Below are 21,441 nucleotides of genomic sequence, written 5' to 3' on the forward strand. Positions count from 1 at the left end.
AGGCGTGAGCAGGGAGGTGTGCGGAGGCGCCCGGGCTGCACTGAGGGCGGCCAAGCAAGCCCAGTGCTCGCTGGACTCAGCCCTGACTCAGGCAGGGCTACAGTGGAGCAGAGGTGGAGGGGGCAGCAGAACGCTGGACATGGAGGCGCTCAGGGACACAGTGATGGTCTCTTCCCCCGAACAGGCTCAGGGAGGGCCTGCGCAGAGTGCAGAGGGGGTTGTTTTATTTTAATTAAGGGTGGACACATCTTGAGAACCCTAAGGATTGGACTCAAATCAACAAATATATCATGAGCACCTTCTTCTCCTGAAGACGACGGAGAAGAATTCAGCTGCTGGACACCGAGGATGCCTGGGCCGAAGGGTGAGGGGAGCGGGCGCCCCATCTCCCAGGCCCGGGTGGGCAGGCCAGACCGATCCCATAGCACATCCTCCCCTCCCAAACCTGGGCCCTGAGGGGGTTGCTTGGCGGGGGGGGGGGGGTTGTGCACCGGACCCGAGGACCAGTCATTACCCCAGCTCCTCACTGCCTGGCCAACAACCTGCCCTGCCCTCCCGGCACGATCAGACCCAGGGGCCCCAAACTCTGTGGCCAGGGGCTCGCCAGGATCAGCTCACTGGAAACGTGCTCCCACCCGTGCCACACAAGGCCGCGGCACAAGGGAGACGCCCAGACCACCATTCCTTTTACCGATGAGAACAAGGATTGCTCCACACCCAGCAAGTGGTGTGGCCGCTGGCACTGCGCCCTGCTAGGTCCCCACTCCTCCACCCCTTGTTTATTTTAAACCGAGCACTGCCTAGGCAGCCATATGGCTCTCTGAGCAGCAAAGACAAGGCCCACCGGCCCTCTCCCTGCTCCCGACACACGTGGAACGCACGCTTGCCCTTTGCTGCAGGGAGTTTCAGCCAACGACGAAGCACGGGACAAGAGGCACCTTCCTGGCCATCTCTTTCTGCCTCTGTCCTCCACCCCGATCCCTGGCAGCAGAGAGGTGGGACCACTGTTTGCGGAGGGAAGTCAAGGGCCAGCCGGTGCACCCCCACTTCCCAGTGTGCCTGGGGACGCCCAGGCCGCTCTCCTCTTCTTGTTGTTTTAACTCTTACGTAAACTAGACTATGAGCCTCACAGACGCTGCCAGAAGTTAGAAACAAAACAAGGAAATTTGTGTTCCATATTTTTCTAACCCAAATTAACCTCGCCCTCACCCTGAACCCCTGGTCCTTTATCTTTCCCCCCACGTGGCAACAATACTCTCTCCCTTTTATGTGTTTCCCAGGGGTGACACTGGACAGGCCCTCGGGGAGAGCACCCGGGCCACCTGTCAGTCCCCCAGCCCCCAGAGGAGTCTCCTCTGCACGGAGGGTCTCCCCCACACGGTGGGGGTGGGTGTCCCCCACATGGTGGGTGTCCACAGGTGTGAGCTGGGACAAATGCGATCACTGTGCTCCCCTCCCCTTTCTGTTCCACTGGCCGTCACACCCGCCACACCCGCCACGGCCGCCGTTCCGCAGGAGACAAAACCTCACGGTTTCCTATCCTCCCCAGGATGCAGGCCTTTTCCTTGCTGAGCGATGGGTTTTTCCTTGGCTTGTGTGCTGACTACCAAGTGCCTCGTGCGTGCTGGGCCCCAGGCATGCTGCCGAGTGAATGAGACCCTGTAGCTGCCCGCAGGGTCCGAGATGCATGCACACACACATGCACACATGTGCACATGCGCATGTACACACACACAGCCAAGCGCTAGAGGGCTGACGGCAGGGCCGCGGCCAGCACACACGGCTGCTCTAACCACTCCTGTCCAAGGCCACGTGCACACACCGCCCTGCCCTGGGCCCTGGGCCGGGTGTTATGTGCCTCGGCCTTCATCAGGGCCTGCACTCCGTGGACCACGCTACTTCTCCTGCAATTCATTAAGCTAATGCAACATTTCAGGCATTCCTAATTTCACGGCAACTCCACCATGAAAATTATTAATCAAGATGAAGAATAGTGCTATTATCCAGAGGCATGAAGCTTGACAACGCGGAAAAGGGGTTCCCATGTGAAACCCTCCAAAAGCCCAGAAGCTCCCCAAGTGCCAGGAGCGAGCCTTACTTTGTGACAGAGCCCCCACCGCTGGTCACCGTGTCCACATGACTGAACAGGGCTGCTTGGACAAGGCCGGGAATGCACACGGAGACAGAGGCTGAAGCCTGAAACCCATCTCCACCCACGGGACAGGGTCGGGGTGAGAGGTGGGGATGCAGACAGCCCCACTGTGCAGGAGGGGCGCTGAGGCAGCCGTCTGGGGAAACGTGTGCAGGACTGTCCCCGACTCTCCCGACTGTGGCATTTCCAATGAGCGATGAAAAGCCCGCATCCCGGAACCTGTCTGTGCTGGAGATTTATGCCTTTCACGTCGCCAGCAGGACCGGTGGACCATTTCCAGGGCAGAGCCGGGAGCTGGCCTCCCACCCCTACCCTGGCTCGGGCCAGGCTGCTTTTGCACAGCACCCAGGCTGCCTTCTCCATAGTGGGGAGGGCAAGGGTGTCACTGACATTCCTGGGGGAAAAGACAAGCCTGGACCACAGGCATGCCACCCCGCCTCTGCCTGCCCGGGGACCCCAGGGTCCGTCTGCAGCAGAGCACGTCCAGGTGTCAGTCCAAACAGCCCGCCCCGCGCTCACCGGCATACCAGCAGCTCGGCAGGGAGCAGGACGACCCGGGCTCACCAGACCTGTGCTCAGTCCCCTGCAAAGCTTCCTGGCTGGCAATGGGGAGGATTTCCTACCATCCCACAGGCCACGCGGTGTGAGCTCACTGAAACTGTCTATAAACCCCGTCAGCAACAGGGGCAAAGCTCCCAAATCCTCAGAAGGGGGCCCGGAATTCGCTGTTGACATGAGGCAGTCAGGTTGGGCGGTCAAAACGTCAGTGACCCCGGCCGGGTCTTGCTCTCAGCCCCCCTGAGTCCTGACACCATCCCCCTGCACAGACCCATAACCTTGGCGTTAAGAGTAGGCACCGCCCCTGAGGGCTTAATATGGGACTTGCCCAAATACCAGGTACTTTACCTCTTTCATCCTAAAAACCTCAAGAAAATGGCAAGATTTAACCACAGAAATTGCAAGACGTCTTAAAATAAAAGACTGTGGCTAAATCTTGTGGGAGAAGGAAAAATCCTAAAAGAATCAGGGCCCTTGAACCATATTCCCAACCTTATTCCTTCCCCTGCCAGAGGGGAGGTCCCGGGGGTGGTGCAGACAGGCTGACGGGCAGGGGGAGCGCTGGCTGTGGATTCTGGTGCCCTCCCCGCCCCCCAGGACAGGACAGGAAGCGCTGCGCCGCCAGTCTGGCTCCGCTCACCTCCATGCGGGCCTTGTAGAAGTCCACATCGTGCAGCTTCTCCCGGCAGCGCCCCAGCTCCATCTCCAGCCTCTCCACGCGGTTCGCCTTCTCCCGCAGCGAGTCCAGCTCATCACGGTAGGCCCGAGCAGACCGGGCGTCAGCCGCCAGCTGGATGTTCTGGGAGGCGGGCAAAGGCAGGGGACCTAGCTCAGGACACCCTTGGGCTGGGGAAGAGAGGGCCCCCTCCCGGCAGTCCCAGGAGAAGCCAGTTCCTGGTGGCCAAGCGGGTCTGTGTGCAGGCCACCTTGCGGGGGCCCCACACGCTATCACGGAAACATGTGACCCCCATTGCAGGTCTCTGAGCGGGAAGGCCCCGTGGTTACATTCCTGATCCCCAGGCCACAGTTGCTGGGGCACCCGGCCCCCACCTCCCCACGCACACCAGGCCCCCGCTCACCTCCTGCTTGACTCTCTGCAGCTCCAGCAGCAGCTGGTCCACCTCGTGCCTGGTGTCCACGAGCTGCTCCGTCTTGTCCTCCCTGGGGCCGTTCAGAGGGCGTGTGGTGAGGCCTTCCTTGGACGCACCCGGGGAGCCCACCACCTTGGGAGACCACAGCAGGGACAAGAGAGGGGACCCGCCTTCCGGGGGTGAGGAGGGGAGTCTGCAAGTCAGCCGTACATTTTTAGTGCCTGCTCTCACGCTACACCCACCACGCTGAGTTCTCCTCTGAGGGGGTGGGACAGACAAGGAGCCCCCAGGAGCCAGCCACTGCACCCCACTCTATAGCCAGGCCGGCAACGAGGCCCACTGGCGGGAGGTGAAGGCGGGCAGCTCCTGGGATGACAGGTGAAGTGACCTCACCGGCTGCAGGAAACGAGGGACAGGCCCACCAGATGGGGTGACACACGTCCACCCCCAGCCAAGGTAACACACAGCAGCATGTGGTCCTTTGAGCCCCACATGGGCCTGCAAGGGCCCAGCAGGCCCCTCCTGTACAGGCTGTAATGTCTGGGCTGGCAGGAGCCCCAAAGACCCAGCAGAACCCCTCCTGTGCACCAGCCCCGGGTCACCCAGGGACCAAGCTCGGAGCAGAGCCCAGCGACTCCCGGGCCTGAGGCGGAGCTCTCTGCTGGCTGCAGTGAACCACATGAGTTAGAAATGTGCTGTGACATGTGGCACGATAGCAGAAAACACGGGGGGCCCCGGACGACTCACAGCTCCTGCCTGATGCGGCGCAGCCTGGCCTTAGTGTCAGCCAGCTCCACGGCCAGGTGCTGCTTGTCCTCGCTGGAGAGGCTGCTGGTCGGGCTGGGGGTGGACTCGGCGCTGGAGGCCTTGAGGGGGCTGGGGGGCTGCTGGGCCTGCAGGTAGTCCCGCTCCTGCGTGAGGTCCACGATCAGCTACGGCAGGGCAGAGACAGGGCCGTCAGGGCGTGCCGCGGGGCCCGGCACAGCGCCCGCCCGCGCGCCCGGCAGAAAACGACCACCAGGTGGGAAGGGAGTGAAAGCTAAGGTGTCAGCCGAGACTGAAAAACTAGGGGGGAGGCAGGAAAAACGTGGTGTGTTATTAAAAAGCGATGATATGCTCAGTGAGACAGAAAGCAGCATGTGAACGGAGCAGGGTCCCCGCGCTCCACTGCCATCCTCCCGCAGGTGTCTCGGAGGTGACAGTCTGCTGCGCAATTGCCCGCGTTCCCCCCCCCCCCCCCCGACAGAAACCGGACCAGGAGGCCCGGGGGGGTGCAGGCGTCAGAACAACAGTCAGGAGAGGAGAGCGGCCCTTGGCGAGGGCCCCAGGCCGAGTGCCCGCCCAGCCTGTCCCACCGGCTGCCAGGCCACCGCAAACACACCTCCGTGCGCTCGTCCCGCTCGTCGATGAGCCGCCTGAGGTGGAACACCATGTTCCTCGAGAGGGTCTCCAGCTCCTCCGGGGCCACGCCCGGCACCTCCAGCCACTGCAGGTCAAACACGTTCTCCTGGTTGTGGGTCACCTGAGGGTACACACAGGTGCAGAGCTGCGGAGGCCGGGCAGGGACCCGCCGCGGGGGGCCTGGGAACACCCCCTCCCACAGCGGGGGGAGCCAGGCCAACGCTCCCACAGCTGGCCCGTTGCCCTGACATCATTAACGCTCACCGACAGATTTTCTGGGGCGGGCAGGGGGCTCCTGAGCAGGGGCGGCCGCACGGTGCAGCCGAGCTCTGTTCTAAAATGCAAAGCACTTCTGCTTTCAGCGCTGGTTCAGAGAGGACACTGACTCCTTCTAATACTGGAAAGCCCTCCTTACCCCGCAGCAGTCCCCGAAACAAGTGCTCAGACACTGAAAGGTAAGCCTTGTGAACGGGGGAGTGAGGGGAGGAGTAGGATCTTCCTTCTTAAAATCTAATGCGAATAGGGCAAAATATTAAAACTACGTCAGGATGTTGGGTACATAACTATTATGTTAGTTTTGGGAAGTATTTCATAATCTAAAATAATTTTCAGGTAAGCCTGTATTCTCATCCCCACACAGGAACCCTGGATTCTCCCTTTCCATGGAGGGGGGGTGGGGGGGTAAGGGCATTACCTGCACACATGGGGCAGCGTCTCCACTGACTCTACTGACCTCACCTTCCCAACCTGACCCCCCAGACCAGCCAGAGGAGGCACAAGATCTGTTTCAGGTCCTCGCCTTCTCAGTTTGGGAAGATGAGTATCAGTGCACTCAGGTCTCAAAAGGGGAAAACAAATGGAAATCTACTCAGTGAGGACACCAAAAAAAGAGTTCCTGAATCTTCCAAAGGGGTAAATGGAAGCAGAGAATAACTTTACTCACCCCCCACCCATAAAAAACCACCACCAACAAAAACACGGCCTTTCGGTTTCTCAGATGACACCCGCTGCCTAACCTCTCCCCACTTCACCAAAGATACGCTGGGATTCAGCTGATCTTGGGGAGTTAGGAGGAGCCTCAGCCGAGGGGGCAAGGCACCGCACAGGTGCAGGTCTCGGGCTCGGAGGCTGCGTTCTAGGCCTGCTCCTCCTCGATGCTTGGGAAAGGCCTTTTGTGTCTGTAAAGGGGACCCAGGGACGCAACCCCAGCCGCATGCTGCCACACGAGCAGCTTTTCATTGAAGGCTCATGTCGCTCGCTCCTCCCCGGGTGGGTCGCCTGTGGGACCTGGGCACCGGAATGTTTGAGAAGCACCCAACTAATTCTGAGGCCCCGTCCCCTCCACCAGCCACTGAATCTGATAATCACTCAGGACTCTTCTGGTCACATTCCACTCGCTTTTATTTTAAATATCCTGCTGGCTGAGCTGGCAAGGCAGTCGGTGGCAAAGGACCTAGTCCCCAGATACACACATTTTTCAAAACACATGGACACATGAGGAAAATTAAAAGGCAGAATGGCTCATAGGCCAACAGGTGGCCTCTCACTGACACGAACGGCTGAGTGTATTTATGACGCTACTGACTTCCCCGACACCAGCATCCTTGGCCCCGCCACTGCAACGAGCCGAATCCGGTGCCGGGTGCCTGGGGAACCCACCAGCCCAGCCTGCCCCGGTGCCGGCGTGGAGCTCTGTGTCCAGCTGCCCCTGCCAGGCACACACCTGCTCCTAGGTGCTCCTGCTCATGGCTTTTTCATGCCTTCATCTCATCTGTCCAATTAGATTGAAGGCTGAACCATATCTCCTAAGATAATTAAAACATACAATGCTTCTCCTGGAGGGAGGGTGGGGGAGAATGTCAGAGAAATAAATGTTCAGGTAGGTGCTTGCTCCCTCAGGCCTGGTTTCCAGGGAAAGCACTTCTCTGATGTTACCCCCTCTGCCAAGGTCAATGGCAGGGCAGAGGGGCAGAGGGGCAGACCCTGGTGCAGAGTCTTCCTGACCCCACCCCAGCGGCTGTATCAACAGAGGCAGCCCTTCTGGGACTTGGTAGATTTTAACTTCCCAGGAGGTGGCAGCTTGTTTCTCAGCCACGTCCCTGACAGAAATGGAGACTCTTTCTCCATCAAGATCAACCATTTCAAGCAGGGTGACATTTACCAGAATACATTTTTCAGGGCCTGTAAATCAAATTCTGAGCCCAAACCCCTTGACGGTACTTAAAAATAGTCTGAGTCCATATTAGGCAAGAAGAGGAGGCAACAAACTTGAATGAGGTTTTTTTTTTTTTTTTTTTTTTTTAATTCTTTTTATTTTTACACCCTTTTTATTTTAGCTTGCTGATGGCTACCTTTCCAAACAGATTTGAGTCTGTGGGGTCTGAAACCTAAAATTAGTAACAATCACTAATGGGTGAGGTCGCCTTCCACTTCTCACTGGTGGAGAGCGCCCGCCTCCCAGCCACACACCTACCTCCTGGATGTGGGCCACGATCCCGGCTTGCGTCTCAATGTCCAGCTGTTTGATTCTTTCAATAAACTCCTCTTTCCTCTCACACTGCAGAGGGTGACGTGTGTTAATGGAAGCGTTTTGCAAGTGGGGCTACCTGGGGGGCCACCTCAGCCACAGAAAGTTTCCAAATGAACCCACAGCCTGGCCCCTGGCTTCCTCCTTCATAACCAAGACTTCGCCCTCCCTCGACCTCCCTCCCGGCCCTTACACTGTTTCTCTAGAAATTGCTCAGACTTCCTCCATCAGAATCACCTGCGGAGCTTGTTTTTTAAAAGCCCATCAGGCTGAAAGCACTGGGAGGAGGGGCACAGAAATGTGCATGTGAAACAAGTAAAGATCGAGACACCTGGTTTAGGCCAGGGGATGGTAAACTTCATCTGCAAAGAGCCAGATGGTAAACAAAAATCTTATAAGATGCTGTGGGCCACTTGGTCTCGGCTCTGCCACTGCCGGAGGAGCACAGCCAGAGGTGATACGGAGAGAAGCCAGTGGGGCTCCGTCCCCATGAAACTTTATTTACAAAAGCAGGCGGTGGGTCAGCTTCGGCCCACAGGCTGTAGGCAGTTTGCTAATCTTTGCTCTAGGTGTCCCTATACTGGGGACAATCTGCTAATGGCACCCTGGTGTGAGGGGCCCTCATCCGCTTCTTGCCAAAAGTGCCCTGGTACTAGAAACAGCTGTCACCTAACGGGTGGCCCCTTCTCTTGGGAACCCAGCAACACGCCGTGTTGGGCTGAAGGCAGCTTCACTCCTTCCTCAGTAAGGGGGGGTTTTACGCCCACAAATCCAAACATGAGATGGCTAAGAGCAGACCCCCCCGCTCCCACCTCCAGCCCCTGCCCAAACCCTACCTGGACCGCACAGCCGAGCACCAGCAGCAGCACCTTCTTAATTTCCTCCATACTTTTCCCTAAATCAAGAGAGCAACATATTTAATTAGGCTCATCTGCTTACGAAATCTCACCGGGGATACACCAGCCTGCCGTTGTGGGGTAAAAGAACTCAGATAAGTTAAAAAACAATCATCTCTCTACCCGGTGAGTTCCACTTAGGTGTACACACGCCATCTGTTTTCTATGTATGGGTTTGTATAGCATTTGAACCAAATGAGAATTCTGAACATCATTCTCTGGGGTCCTTTTCCATTCAGATGTATCATAAATATCTTCCCGTGATAACCAACAGACTCCAACCTCAGTGTCTCTGTATAATGAGGGGAAACAAAGTCCGATGGCAGCATCTCCACGGGAAACACGGAGTCGCCTCTGAAATGAGGCTGCATCTAACTTTACCTTTTCATCACGCAGAACATCAGACACACAACAAGCCCACAGGCTCATCACCCAGCTCCACAGCTCTCCCACCTCCCAGTTTCCACGTCTGGCTGGAGTATTCCAAAGCACACCCCAGACAACACACACGCATCATTTTTGATGGTCTCCTACTTTGTACAGAGGCCACACACTTACTCAACCAATCCCCTTCCAGAGGCTCAACTTTTCAACGTCTTAATCTCAACGACGCTGAAGAACATCTTAGTGGCTAGTGCTTCCTGCACATCCTTATTTACTTCTCTAGGAAAACATCTTTTAAGCTTCTTCCACCTGCCAAATTGTCGGGCAGAAAGGCTTTACCACTTCACTCCCTCGCAACCTACGCACAAGAAACCCCGTCGCCCCTGACGCACACCAGCACCGTCTGACTGCCCCTTCTCAGCCTGGCCGATCAGACCGAACAACTGTATCTCTTCCTTTTACAAGGTGTCTTCGATTATGCTGAGGGCGAGTGTGTCTCCGTGTGTTTGGGAGTCCCAACCACTTCAATGAAGAGTCAGAACACCGGGGCTCTAGAGCTGGCTTGGTTACTAGGAGAGGCATGACCCCGACAAGCTGAACACTGTCCCCCAGCTTCAGCTGCCACATCTCTGACTTGAGGCAGCTGGCCTGGGGAGGTGCAGAGCGATTTTAGGGTAAAACAAAATCTGTGGCTTTCTGTCCTTCGCATTATATGCGGGGAAGAAGGAATGTGCCAGGAATGGCATCATTTTCTAGAAAGACTTACTAACACCCACTCACACTGTGCTAAAATGGCCCGAAGTATCACCAACAACCTCTGGGAAGAAAACAAACTCGTGTCCCAAGAATTAGTGCACGGTTCCCTTCACGTCCTTGGGTGCCAGGTGTGTATGGAGGAACCTGTGACCTCGTCCTGATACCTCTTGACTGAGGAACAGCTAAAAAAACACCTTTTCTGAGACGATGAAGTCATCGTTGAGACTCAAAACTGGGGGCTGACTGAAACTAAACCCTCCCTGCCGTCTCCCAGCCCGAAGGTGGGTGGGAGGAGGGGGCCAGACCACAGGGTCCCTGGAGACCATTCAGATTCCACTCTTAGGAATACGCTTAATAAGGTATTGGGTGTTGCTGATCAATCTGCTACAATCAAACCCTTTTCCCTGCTGGTCAGTGTAAAACTTCCTCAAGGTCTGAAATGGAAAAATTCTCAAAGACTTTTATGAATTAAAACTTTTTTCACTTGAGGCCTTCTATCTGGCCCAAGAGGCTCCGATCTACAGTCATTAATAAATATAATCACCACATGGACGCAACTGCCTGTATGAATATCAGAAGTCTCTCATCAGTCTCACCAAACTTCTTCCCTGGCCACGGTCTCATGCCTAGCCCACGTGGCCATCCCTACCCGCCCACCCTCCACCCCTCATCAGTCCCCAGATGATGAGCCACATGCCTCTCATCAGCCCTTTGGTGGATGTCACAGGTACAGACCCCTCCCCGCCAGCGCCAGCACCAGCGCCTCCTGCAGTGATCCACCTTCCACAGGCCGTGCACCTGGGGCACTGTAACCAGCCGGGAGCAGACGCACAGGAGAAGCAGGTTTTGGAGGGTTCGGATCAGCCAGAACAGAAGGCAGAGTTCATGCAGAAAATCATCATATACTCTGTTCACAGCAAAGGCCCCAAAGGGGCTAAATATACCACATTGGCAAAGAATTTAACCAGCTCTGATGATGCACACTTCCCCCACCAGAGCAGATGAAAACTGCATTAAAATGGAAACACGTGCGGATGGACCCACTGTTGGTAGCAAGAGCGTAAGCGTGGGGGGGGGGGGGGCGAGACCCTGCACACACGGACACACACCAGCTCAGCCTTACAGTCTGAGGCTGCTCAGTGAAAGAGCCAAGGATCCTGCTCCCTCAGCACCCTGGAGTCCACACATGTGACACCAGCACCCATGAGCCAGCCATCCATCCATTCATTCATTCATTCATTCATTCACTCACACACATCAGGCATCAAGAAAAACATCTGACCCAAAGCACTGTTAGAAAAGTACAGAATTCTTGTTCGCTAAGTTTTGTAACAGAGGAAAAGGGTTTTGAAGGTAGATAACTAATTTCAGAAAAAATCTTCATGGAAAAAAATTATATAAAATAAACTCTTGGGAGATCCACAGTGTACTAGGAGATTCTCCTCTGCCCTCATTCAGTGAAGCAGTCTGTGCTTGTCCTCACGCGGGCGAGTAAGTTAAAACATTGGTTTATAACAATTACAATATAAAAGTTATAACAAAAAATATAAAAATTACAACAAATGCATCCTGGGATTTTTATCCCTACACAGATTCCAGTGAAACTTATTTTTCTAGAAGCGAGAGGAGCAGAAGTTCCTGCATTTCTTATGTGAGGCTGATGCCCAAATTCTCTCAGGGTTCCAGGAACAAGAAGAAGAACTGCTATTTTCATAAATCTACCAGATTGTGGGTCTTGAATAGTTTCAAAACATAGAGAAGACTCTCTGCTGGGTCCCTGCCAGCTTAGTAGACTTGGTTTTCAGGGGAGGAATGGAGGCCGGGGTAAGAAGCAATGTGGATTTCTGGGCTGAGGGATCACAAGTGGGTAGGGCAAGGTCAAGAAACACCCGACGCCCTCCACACCCATCCACACCCTCACCACCCCGGGAGGAACCCCACAATGACCTGAGCTAATGGTTGACTCTGACAAAAACCCTTCCTTTACCGCCTGCCTCCTGGAGTCTTGACACAGAGAGCAACCCGTGCCGGTCTTTCTTAGCAGAAACGGAACGCACAGGTGTGCGTCCAAGCTACATACAGAACTGCAGATGTTTGCAGCCATCGGCTCCCAAACCGAAGGGGAGCTACCTGACATCACACGTGCGTGAGGGTGGACATGGACCTACAGAAAGGTAGTAGGACAATTAAACCCCACCCTCTAAACCGGGCAGGATGGATTAGATCAAGGCTGGGAAGTTCCCTGGCCTTCTAATCTCAAGTCCATGGCAGACGTGGCTGGCCAATCAACACTTTCTTACTGAGCCTGGGGAGGCTTCTGGACCCTTCTGAACACAGCCCTCTCCAGCCACTGCCCATCCCATGAAACAAGATGTGTCTTCCATGCCTGGTCCGTGACCCTGAGGGCCCTTTCCGATTCTACTCTTTGATTCTCCAAGACGGAGCCACTGGAATGTTGTCTCTAATGAACACTTAGGAATGAAGGTGGGGATATAGGCAGATGAACGCAATGGCCCTTTCTAAGAGGGAGCTCTTCCTGCCCTGAACTGCCCTGCGCGGGGGTCGGGAGGCAGAGGGGTTTACCTGCAGAGATAGGGGTCAGAGCGAGGCAGTGGCCCAGCTGCCCACAATCAGAGGTCCGGGGTCTTCAAGTCGACAACGAGGCTGAGGGTTGATACAGCCTCACACCTGGAAGGACTAACCCAATTCAGAAGAGTTCACTCTGCCCTCCCCCTCCACGTCCTTCGCTCCTATAGACCATCACTGCACTTAAATAGAACATGCTACTGTCTGACTTAATCCCCAATGGACAAAATTGCCCGTTTACAAACAAGAATGCGGCTCAGAGAGGCTGAGTTACAGAACTAAGATCTGGCCCCAGGTCCGTCACCACCTACTTTTCCCTGACTCTCTACCACCGTCTTGCTCCTGAAACTGTCATTACTTATTTACCTTTCCTCCCAGAGCAGGCTCCATCTGTCTAGCTTCTGATCTAAGTGCCACAGGGCAGGTATCTAACCAGTGTCTGCAGACCAGGGAGTGACGTAACTGTCAGCGTCAAGGAGCAGGGTAAGGACAAAGAGAACAAACGGTTCCTTTCCTTTCTTCTTGGGATGGGATATTAACGCAGGTCTTCAAATGTCACTTCATTCAATGTCATTTCATTATGATGGTGATGAAATGCCTTAGGAACATAATTCTTGATTATATCAATTTGCCTATGGGAAAACTGGTTTTATTTTAGTAGTTCTGCTTTAAGTCACGGAACCTAGAGACAACGCGAAGTGAGAACTTACTGTACATATACATATTTTTTTCCTTAATAACTCTACATCCCGATCACCTCTGATTTATGGACTAGAGTCAACCACTAACCACGCTTTCGCCTGACCTTGTATTTAAAAACCAGTCATTTCATAAGGATGATTATGGGGTTGTCTCACTGATTTGAAAATAGCACTGCATTGAACGTGACCCCATGTATAATGACATCCCAAGACTCCCCACATGGGCACAGCTCTGCGGACCCTCCTCGGGGCTCCGGTTACGATGAGAACAGCTGTTTATTATTTTAGCAGCCAGGGTCACCTCAGGCTCCATGGGCTCTGCCAAGGAACAGTGTGGACAGTGACTTCCCCGTGAATGGGCCCTTGGGGACCCTTTCTCCTGTCTGTCCTGGTCCATGGGGTCGGAGGCAGGCACTTGTGCCCGCCACCTCAGAGCCCGGACAGCAACCCTTGTGAAACCCTCCCCTGGAATTCTCACACCAAGAACGCTGCGCACGTGGCCCCCATCAGGCATTAACACCATCAGGCACGGCTCCATTTGTTTAATTAGTCATTCAACAAATGTTTATCAAATGTGGACTTCAGGCCTCACCCCCAGCACCTCCGCACAGGGGCAATGAGAAGCCTCTGTCCAGGTGACAACAGTCCACTCACCCAAGTTACACAGAACAATCTGAAACAGCCCCATCAGCCCCTCAGACAGCGTCACCCCCAGAAGGGCTCCCCCACCCCGCCAGCCTGCCCGGGCTGCAGAAGCTGAGAGCAAATCCACTTCCTAGCACCAAACGGCTGAAGATCAGAAAAGCAGCAGGAACCCAAAGAATTCAGATAGTGACCCTGCATCTGCACTGCTGGCTGCGGGTGAGGTGGGGACAGGTGATCTGAGAGAGGGTCCCTCCCATCCCCCTGGCAGAAAAGTCAAAGTCAAAGCCCAAATATGATCAGGGAACATAGAGACCTTTGACAAATAGCATCTCGTCCCTCCTCCTCGGACGGCCACAGAGAAGAGTCCTGCTAGAAGCCATCGTGGGGTTCTGGCAGCCAGGGGAGCACACCCTCTGTGTACAGGCCATCGCCAAGGCGTTCACTAAACAAAGTCTGGTATCCAGGCAGGTCCCATGGGCTGTTCACAAGGCCAGCCTTTGGCCGAGTTGTCACACTTGCCCAGGCTTGGTGTTAACCAAGCTCTTCACGTCCCTTGAAAAGCAGAGCGCTGGCTTTCAGCTCAAGCGCCCGGCAGCCCCCCGCAGCCCAGATGGACTGGAAAAAGCACTTCTGAATCCAGCAGCAACACAGAAACAAAGGAGCAGGCTGCAAGCCACGGCACCTGAAGGAGTGTTTCGGTGCTTTTAGGGACCTGTTCCCTCCGGGACAAAATAGGAAATATTAATAGGATAAAATGCCTGAAGATGCGTCTTTCTTACTTTATCCTCCTCATTCAACAGAACTTAAGTTTTGGCAAATAAAAAAAAATAAAAAATATGTATATGCGAGAGTTAAGATTAGAGAATTACGGAGAGTGAAAAAAGGAAGGTTGGGAAAATGGATACAAGAATGGCTCATTAGCCACCCCCTGGTAGACCCCAGACCCAGCAGCTCCCAGGGCAAGCAGGGCACTGGGGAGTGCAGCCCCAGGCCCATGACAGGGGAAGAAAGACAGCCCTCCAGCTTTTTAAAAGAAGGCTGTTCCTAATAAATCAGGTCCTGAGCCATCTTCCTCGGTTGCCACGGGACAGGGGGCAAGCCATTGATCACCCGGACCCTCGAGGTTCCTAGTTGGTCACCACAAGGCAGCGCTGCCCGGTGTGGGCTGTGCCGGAAAGTTTCCATGGTCCCGGAAAGCACTTCCAGCACACCCGTGACAAGAGAGCAGGCAAACACTGAGAAGGTTAAATATTAAATTCCAAGCAGTGTCAGAAGTTCTATTTCCTTCCAGCCACTGAAACCTAAACCTTAGCTGTGACAGAAGACAGCCTCCCCATGCCCTGAGCCTGCCACCCCCCATGGGACTCTCGGCACATTTCACTCCTCTGAGCTCCTCCTTCCCTCTGCTGCTCTGTTCTTTGGCGCCTTGTCACACACCACCTCCTCCAGGAAGTCTTCCTGACCTGCCCAGGCAGAACTCATTCATTACCTGCTTTGCACTCTGTACACAGAACACACACTCACACCACTTCTCACCCTGGCACAGATGCAGTTTTGGATGCTGTCTTCCTAGCCTCCCTGCCCCAGTGCAGACTGGGGGCTTCTGGAGCACAGCCGGCCAATTCGTCTCTGGGACCCCTGGACCCAGTGAGGTGGGCATTTGACAATGAAAGCAGGAGGACGAGCTTGGGCTGAGCTCCTCTCTGAGCCTCTGACAGGGGGGCTGCCTGCTCAGAGGAGGAAGGGCATGAGGGCCTTTGGACTTCTATTGGGAGGGTCAGAAACTGGCCCTCTGGTTTCTGCAGACAAAACAGTGGCCTGCACTGAGCTGTGAAGGAAGGACATTCCCAGCCTCTGTGGACAGAGAAGGCTCTGACTCCTCACAGTGCTTTCTCTGCCCCTGGAAGCCCCTTCTGTAACCACTACAGGAAAAAGCAGAGGACTGAGGGCCAGGCCGCTCAAGAGCAATGGATGGAACCCCCAGCCTATTCTCAAAGGGCCCAGTGGTATTCACAGACAGGGCCTGCAGGGTGTGAATATGGGGAGGCCTCTCCATGGCCTCAGGGATCTTGCCATACATTTAGAACACAAGAAACAGCAGGCAGAACAGTGACCGCGGACAGGTCCTTCTGCCTGCGACCAGCGGCTGACCCTTCCCATACGTAACCAAACATCTCCGCAGTTTATAATGATAAATACATCTCTCACCCGTGGGACCACCATGCTGCGTGCCTCTGAGTGAGTTCCCTCCCCTCTCTGGGCTGGGTTCTGCACCTCCATGACTCCCTCCCTTCCGTTCTAAACAGTTTAGGTGGGATGAGCAATTTCCAAGCCTGAAAACCACCACTGCACTTGCATACAGAAGCCCTGGGAGAAAACAATGCTCTCTTCCAGCATGACTGTCCTATGATTCATCACAGCAATGAATTTGCTGGCTTCCTGTCACATGAACCTAGCCCTGTGTGTGTGTGTGGCCCAGGGGCAGGCCTGGCGGCTGAGAAACTGGGGCTCGAAGGGACCGGGGAGCTGGTCAACTTGCCCTCACTGTACAGATAGCGCAGCAGCGTCTTTTTGCAGAAAATACTCTCTGATAAACCACATCCACGTGTAACAGGTGCATAGCTGGCAAGAGGGGGTGGGCAGTTGTCTGCAGCCTGGGTGCTGAGCAGAGGTCGACTCGCACTTGACCGTGACTGCTGACACCTGACCTCTGTATCTGTGGGAGCACCAGCTTGAGGGAGGGGTCGTGGGGAGAGGAGGGTCTCCAGCACCTGTGCTCCATTCATTGAGCACCTACTACATGCCAGACACTGATCGAGACACTTGGAAGACACTGGCAGCAACATTCCCAACGACCCGTGCCTGCGTGAGAGATGACATCCTAGCGGAGGAAAAATAAGCAATGCAATAGACATGACAAAACAAGTAAATGACACTGAAGGTGACAGAGGCTGTGAAAAAAGAAAGGCAGAGCAGGACAGACTGCAAGTCCTAAGGGAGAGGCTGTCGCTGTCCACAGGGGGGTCAGCTGGGCTGCACCGAGAAGGAGGCCTTTGGGCAGACGCCTGAAGGAGCTGTTCTCGGGTGTATCTGAGGGAAAGGCATTCCAGGCAGGGGGAAGAGCCATTGCGCAGGCGCTGGTGCTCAGAGGATGAGGCCAAAAAGTGACACAATTTGAGTAACGTTCTCAGGGGGCTGCTCGGACTTGGGGGTGGAGAACAGGCTGTGGGGAAGGACAGAGTGGGCCGGCGGTGAGAAGGCTACTATGGGGCACAGCCAGGTGAGAGGCGGTGGTGGCTGGGTCCGGGTGGCAGGGTGGCGGTGGGGCAGGATGGGAGGAGCGCTCAGATGTTTTGAAAACAGAGCCAAGCCACCTGCCTGAGGGAATGGGCCTGGGGTGAGAGAAGAGGGTAGGATTTGGCCAGCAAAACTCAAAGGACAGCCTAAGACACCCAGTCTGGGAGTCTGGACATAGACCAGCTGCCAAGGAAAAGGCTTTTCTGCTAAGTGTCATCGTATGCAAGGGACGGACGGCTCAGAGCTGGGTCCGGCTGGGTTCCAAGAAGTGGGGTCTTCAGGAACAGGGCACCGGACAGACGCTTCCCTGGGGATGGATATCCAATTGAGAGAGCAGAACCATGAGTGACCAGAGAGGAAATCCAGAGAGCCGATCCGAGGTTCAAAACAGGAAATAAGAGAATGAGGATTTGGGGCCAAGAGGGGCAGACACGGAGAAGAGATCGTAAAAGCAATGTCAAGTGCATGAAGGTTTTTTTCACATTCACTGGGCTGTCCTCAAATCCCAGAGCAGGAGAAAAAAAGAGAGAGAACATCCTTTTGTCCAACAGGTGTGTGCGGTGCGTGCGACACACAGAAAAACCTCATGACTGTATGAGTTGTGACATCTCCGTTTTAGAGCAGAGGAAGGGGGACAAAGCTTGGCATCTCAGGAGCTTTGTGTCACTGTGTAGCGGGGGGAGGGGGTCAACTACATGCTGTGCTGGGAGGTGCCTGCTCCAGGCACGTGACTCCATTGTGGCACATTTGCCAAAAACCAAAAAAATAACCCCAAACTGTGAAATGTTATAAATAACAGAACGCCGTCAACACGAGCCAGAAAGAGCACAGGCATGCTCCTGAACCGTGGGTGACAGAATCAGTGAAAAAGTGGTCCCGCTCCCCCCTCGCGGGCAACCACATGGAAAGAAACCAACTTTGTTCTTTATTTACAAAGAAACCCCAAATGCTTCACACATCTATTTTTAAAATTGAAAACAGAAAACCTTACTCCATAAACACGTCCCTCTGCATCTGGCGTTCCGTTTGCATCTTCTTGCTGGTGGACCTGACAAGTTCCTCTGCTCTGGGAGTCCCTCCTTCCCCCCCGCCAGGACCCCTGCCCAGACCTGCCCCGCAGGCCTGTCCAGCTCAAATCCCATGGGTCCTGACATCACGGTGAGGCAGCCCCTCCCCCTCTGGGCCTGCCGCCTGGGTGGGATTCCTGCCCTTCACTCCCCCAGCGCTCGCCCCCCTCGCATCTCTGACTTCTTCAGAGCTGGAGCCTCAACCCCTTTGATCGCTGTCTACCAGTTCTGCACGGTGCTGGGCACCCGCGGGCACGCTAGGCACCTGTCACAGTTTTAAATCAGCTTCCCAATAACGTTCTAAAACTGGGTTGTCGTGAAGGCTGCAGAACTCTTTACATTCACGAAAAAGATCACTAAATCATCCATTTAAAGTGGGTGAATTTTACGGTATGAAAGTTATACCTTATAAAGCTGTTAAAAAAAAAAAATCAGTGTCGACATCTGCAGGTATTTTTGTTCAGCACCAGACCCCAGTGGGGACCGATGTTCTCTGCCCATGAACGATTTCTACGTCCCGGGAGATTCCTGAAGAGGCCGGAACAGAGACTCTGCTGAGGGGAGGCTGGAGCCGGGGCTGGAGTGCGGAGGTGCCCAGTGGCCCAGGGGTCCCCAGAGGGCAGCAGGAAGTAGGGACGCTGACAGGGATGGGGGAGAGGAGGCATCGGCAGGAAAGCAGCCAAGCTATGCAGTAGGATGGGGTGCCAGGGTGGCTGGGGGAGGGGAGGACATGTCTCAGACTAGGCTGCACAATACCCACTGCTCCCACTGCTGGTTTTGTAGGTCAGACTGGCTGGATGTTGGCGATCACCTGCCGCCCCTCCTCCCCCCGCCCCCGGCAGGTGCAAGCCCGTGTGAGATGCACAGGGAGCCCAGGCTCAGGGGTCGGACGGAGCAGGCTCCCAGCCAGCACCTCTGCTCATGGACGGAGTGACCGAGCGCTCGTCACTTCCACTCTGGGAGCCTCCATTTTCTCATCTATAACCAGGGATGGCACGGTCACATCCTAGAAGCACATTTCCATGTCCACGTTACAATTTTTAAAAAATTCTCATTCAAGGACATGTTCGCTTATTTTTAGGGAAAGGGGAAGGGAGAAAGAGACAGAAATATGGATGTGAGAGAGAAAAAATCGATCAGTTGCCTCCTGCATGCACCCCACCTGGGGATCGAATCTGCAACTTAAGTTATGTGCCCTGACCAGGAATCAGACCAGACACCTTCCGATGTACGGGACATGGCTCCAACCACCTGGGCCACACCGGCCAGGGCTCATTTCCACTTTTTAATACATGTATAATGGCCACTGCATGGGTGCCCCCCCCTCTCTGCTCCTTGGCCTTTCCCAGTGACCTTACCCAGCTGTCTCCAGATTGGATGGGAGAGCAGAACTAAGCTCGAACCACCAGCCTCTCTCAGCACCTTCCTCCTCTCTTTCCTTAATATCAGCCCCCCAATAAATTTGGAGAGGCAATGCAGTTCTGCTCAGCAAAGCAGGACCCCCCCCCCCCACTTTCCTGAAGTTACTCCAGAAATCACGGCGTCCCAGCTGTCCCAGGGGCCCAGGGCCGGGGCTGAGATGGGCTGTATCCGGTACCTTCTATTTGGGGGAACCATGAAATAAAGCCAGGAAACAACTGGCCCCAAGACAAACCCAAGGCTCCCCGTCCCGCATGTGTGGCGTGGGGAAGGCTCTGCATGGCCAGGATCGACTCTGCAAAGCCAGCATGCAAGGGTGTGAGCACCCATGGGCCAGCCGCGCCGTGGACTAACGGGAGGTCAACAAAACCGCTTCCTTTTGGCTCACACAGAGAAAAGGGAGGCATGTAAGCTGTCCGGACCCAGTAATGTGATTTAATGTTCAGCCACACCTGGCCTGGTGCCCTCTGCCCCGAAGTTGCTTCTGCTGGTCTCAGGGCTGTGATATTAAACAAGAACTCTCCTGTGTGAGTAACGTCCTTGGCTGGTCACTTGGTGCACTTTCCCTTCCGTCTCACGGCAACTTTAGCTACTGTCGCACGGACAGGAGCAAGGATGGCCAGACTCAGCAAGGAGATGGCAACAGAGGGAAGCCTACTTCCTTCCGTAAAAGCCAACCCGTCCTGCACTCCTTGACCTATTCTAGGGGAACCTAGAACTGAGCTTCCAAAGCACTGTCAAAGTTGTCACTGGAACAAAGGAAGTCCCTGCCAGGGAGACGTCTGCCCCTGGGGCCTGCAAGCTGATGTCTAGGGGCCACCGTGGGTGCAGGCAGACTCACGGGTGTGACAGGGAGGAACCCTCCACCTATTTAAGTCACCCAGGGAGCTAACTGACAAGTATGAATTAAGCTCTGACTTTTTGGAAGATGTCCAGGAGCACATTTCATTTGGTCTTTCAGTCACACTGGGCGTCGGAGGCTAGGACTTGGAACCCTTGCCCTCGCAGGCCTCAGGGTGCCGGAGGAGATGTGACAAACAGAGACAGGGTGGGACAGACACCCTGGTGAGACCTCCAATGGGCTGCACAAAGCATCACAGGTCCCCGTGGCAGAGGGATGGGCATTCCCTCAAAAGAGTCTAACTTTCTTACCAAAAGACACCCACCCTACGACATAGTCATTGATCCCACCTTCAGTGGGGAGGGGAGACCCCACCGAGGCCACAGCAGGACTCGGGCCCCTAGGCCCACAGAAGCAGCGGGCCTGCCTGCCTGCCTGCCTCTGTGAGGATTCAGGATTCATTCTCACGGAAGAAATGTGCTCCTGGCTCCACGCCTCAGGGTGATAAAGCTGCCCTTTAAAAATCTCCCCCAAACGATCTATGTTTTCACTGTGCCAGCCCCACGCTGGCAGCCAGAGCGCCGAGTCCCCCAGCTGCCGAGAGCCGCGGGTACCGGCCAAGCACCCCTGGGCAGCTTTCACTCACCAGACAGAGGGTCTTTGCCAATCATCAAAACATTGGGCAAGTTCATTACGATCAGCTGCTGGAGAACTTCCTACAGAAACAAAGGGGAAAAGATACCATTAAGAACAGGAAGCAACAATAAAGCGCCATCAAGAGAATGAGTTTATCAAGTCACTGGACCAGGGTGTGGCCACTACATGGCTCCTGTGAACACACTATGTAAGAGGAAGGAACAGTTAGGCTATAAATAAATGTGAACAGTCAAGGCTAGTTGTACTCCTGCCTCGGTCACCACCCAATACAAATCGTGTCTGCGTGTGCACGGAGAAAGAAGATCCGTTACATGCCAGGATCACAGGATCAGGCGTGGGTTTCTTTGTAAGAGATTCCTTTATTTTTATGTCAGGGTTTGCTTGTGTCATTAAAAACAAAGAACGAAAATTAAAGAGAGGGCACTAGGCCTGCACCACCTGATGATTCAGGATGCTAGCGTTC

The 21,441-nt window shown here is 54.7% G+C and overlaps 1 protein-coding gene across 1 annotated transcript in view; it reads right to left on the reverse strand.

The window, feature by feature from the left end:
• The window catches only part of CCDC88C (coiled-coil and HOOK domain protein 88C), a 114,440-nt gene that overhangs the window by 46,032 nt on the left and 46,967 nt on the right, over positions 1-21,441 (reverse strand). Inside the window, exons 4-10 of the mRNA XM_090271309.1 lie at positions 20,968-21,037; positions 8,566-8,624; positions 7,676-7,759; positions 5,183-5,323; positions 4,549-4,733; positions 3,790-3,871; positions 3,351-3,509 (exon numbers count right to left, since the gene is read on the reverse strand). Of these exons, the coding sequence (XP_090127435.1) occupies positions 3,351-3,509; positions 3,790-3,871; positions 4,549-4,733; positions 5,183-5,323; positions 7,676-7,759; positions 8,566-8,624; positions 20,968-21,037 (780 nt within the window). The remainder of the gene's footprint in view (positions 1-3,350; positions 3,510-3,789; positions 3,872-4,548; positions 4,734-5,182; positions 5,324-7,675; positions 7,760-8,565; positions 8,625-20,967; positions 21,038-21,441) is intronic.

Source organism: Furipterus horrens, unplaced genomic scaffold, assembly GCF_987537825.1.
Source record: "Furipterus horrens unplaced genomic scaffold, mFurHor1.1.pri manual_scaffold_3, whole genome shotgun sequence".
Lineage (NCBI taxonomy): Eukaryota > Metazoa > Chordata > Mammalia > Chiroptera > Furipteridae > Furipterus > Furipterus horrens.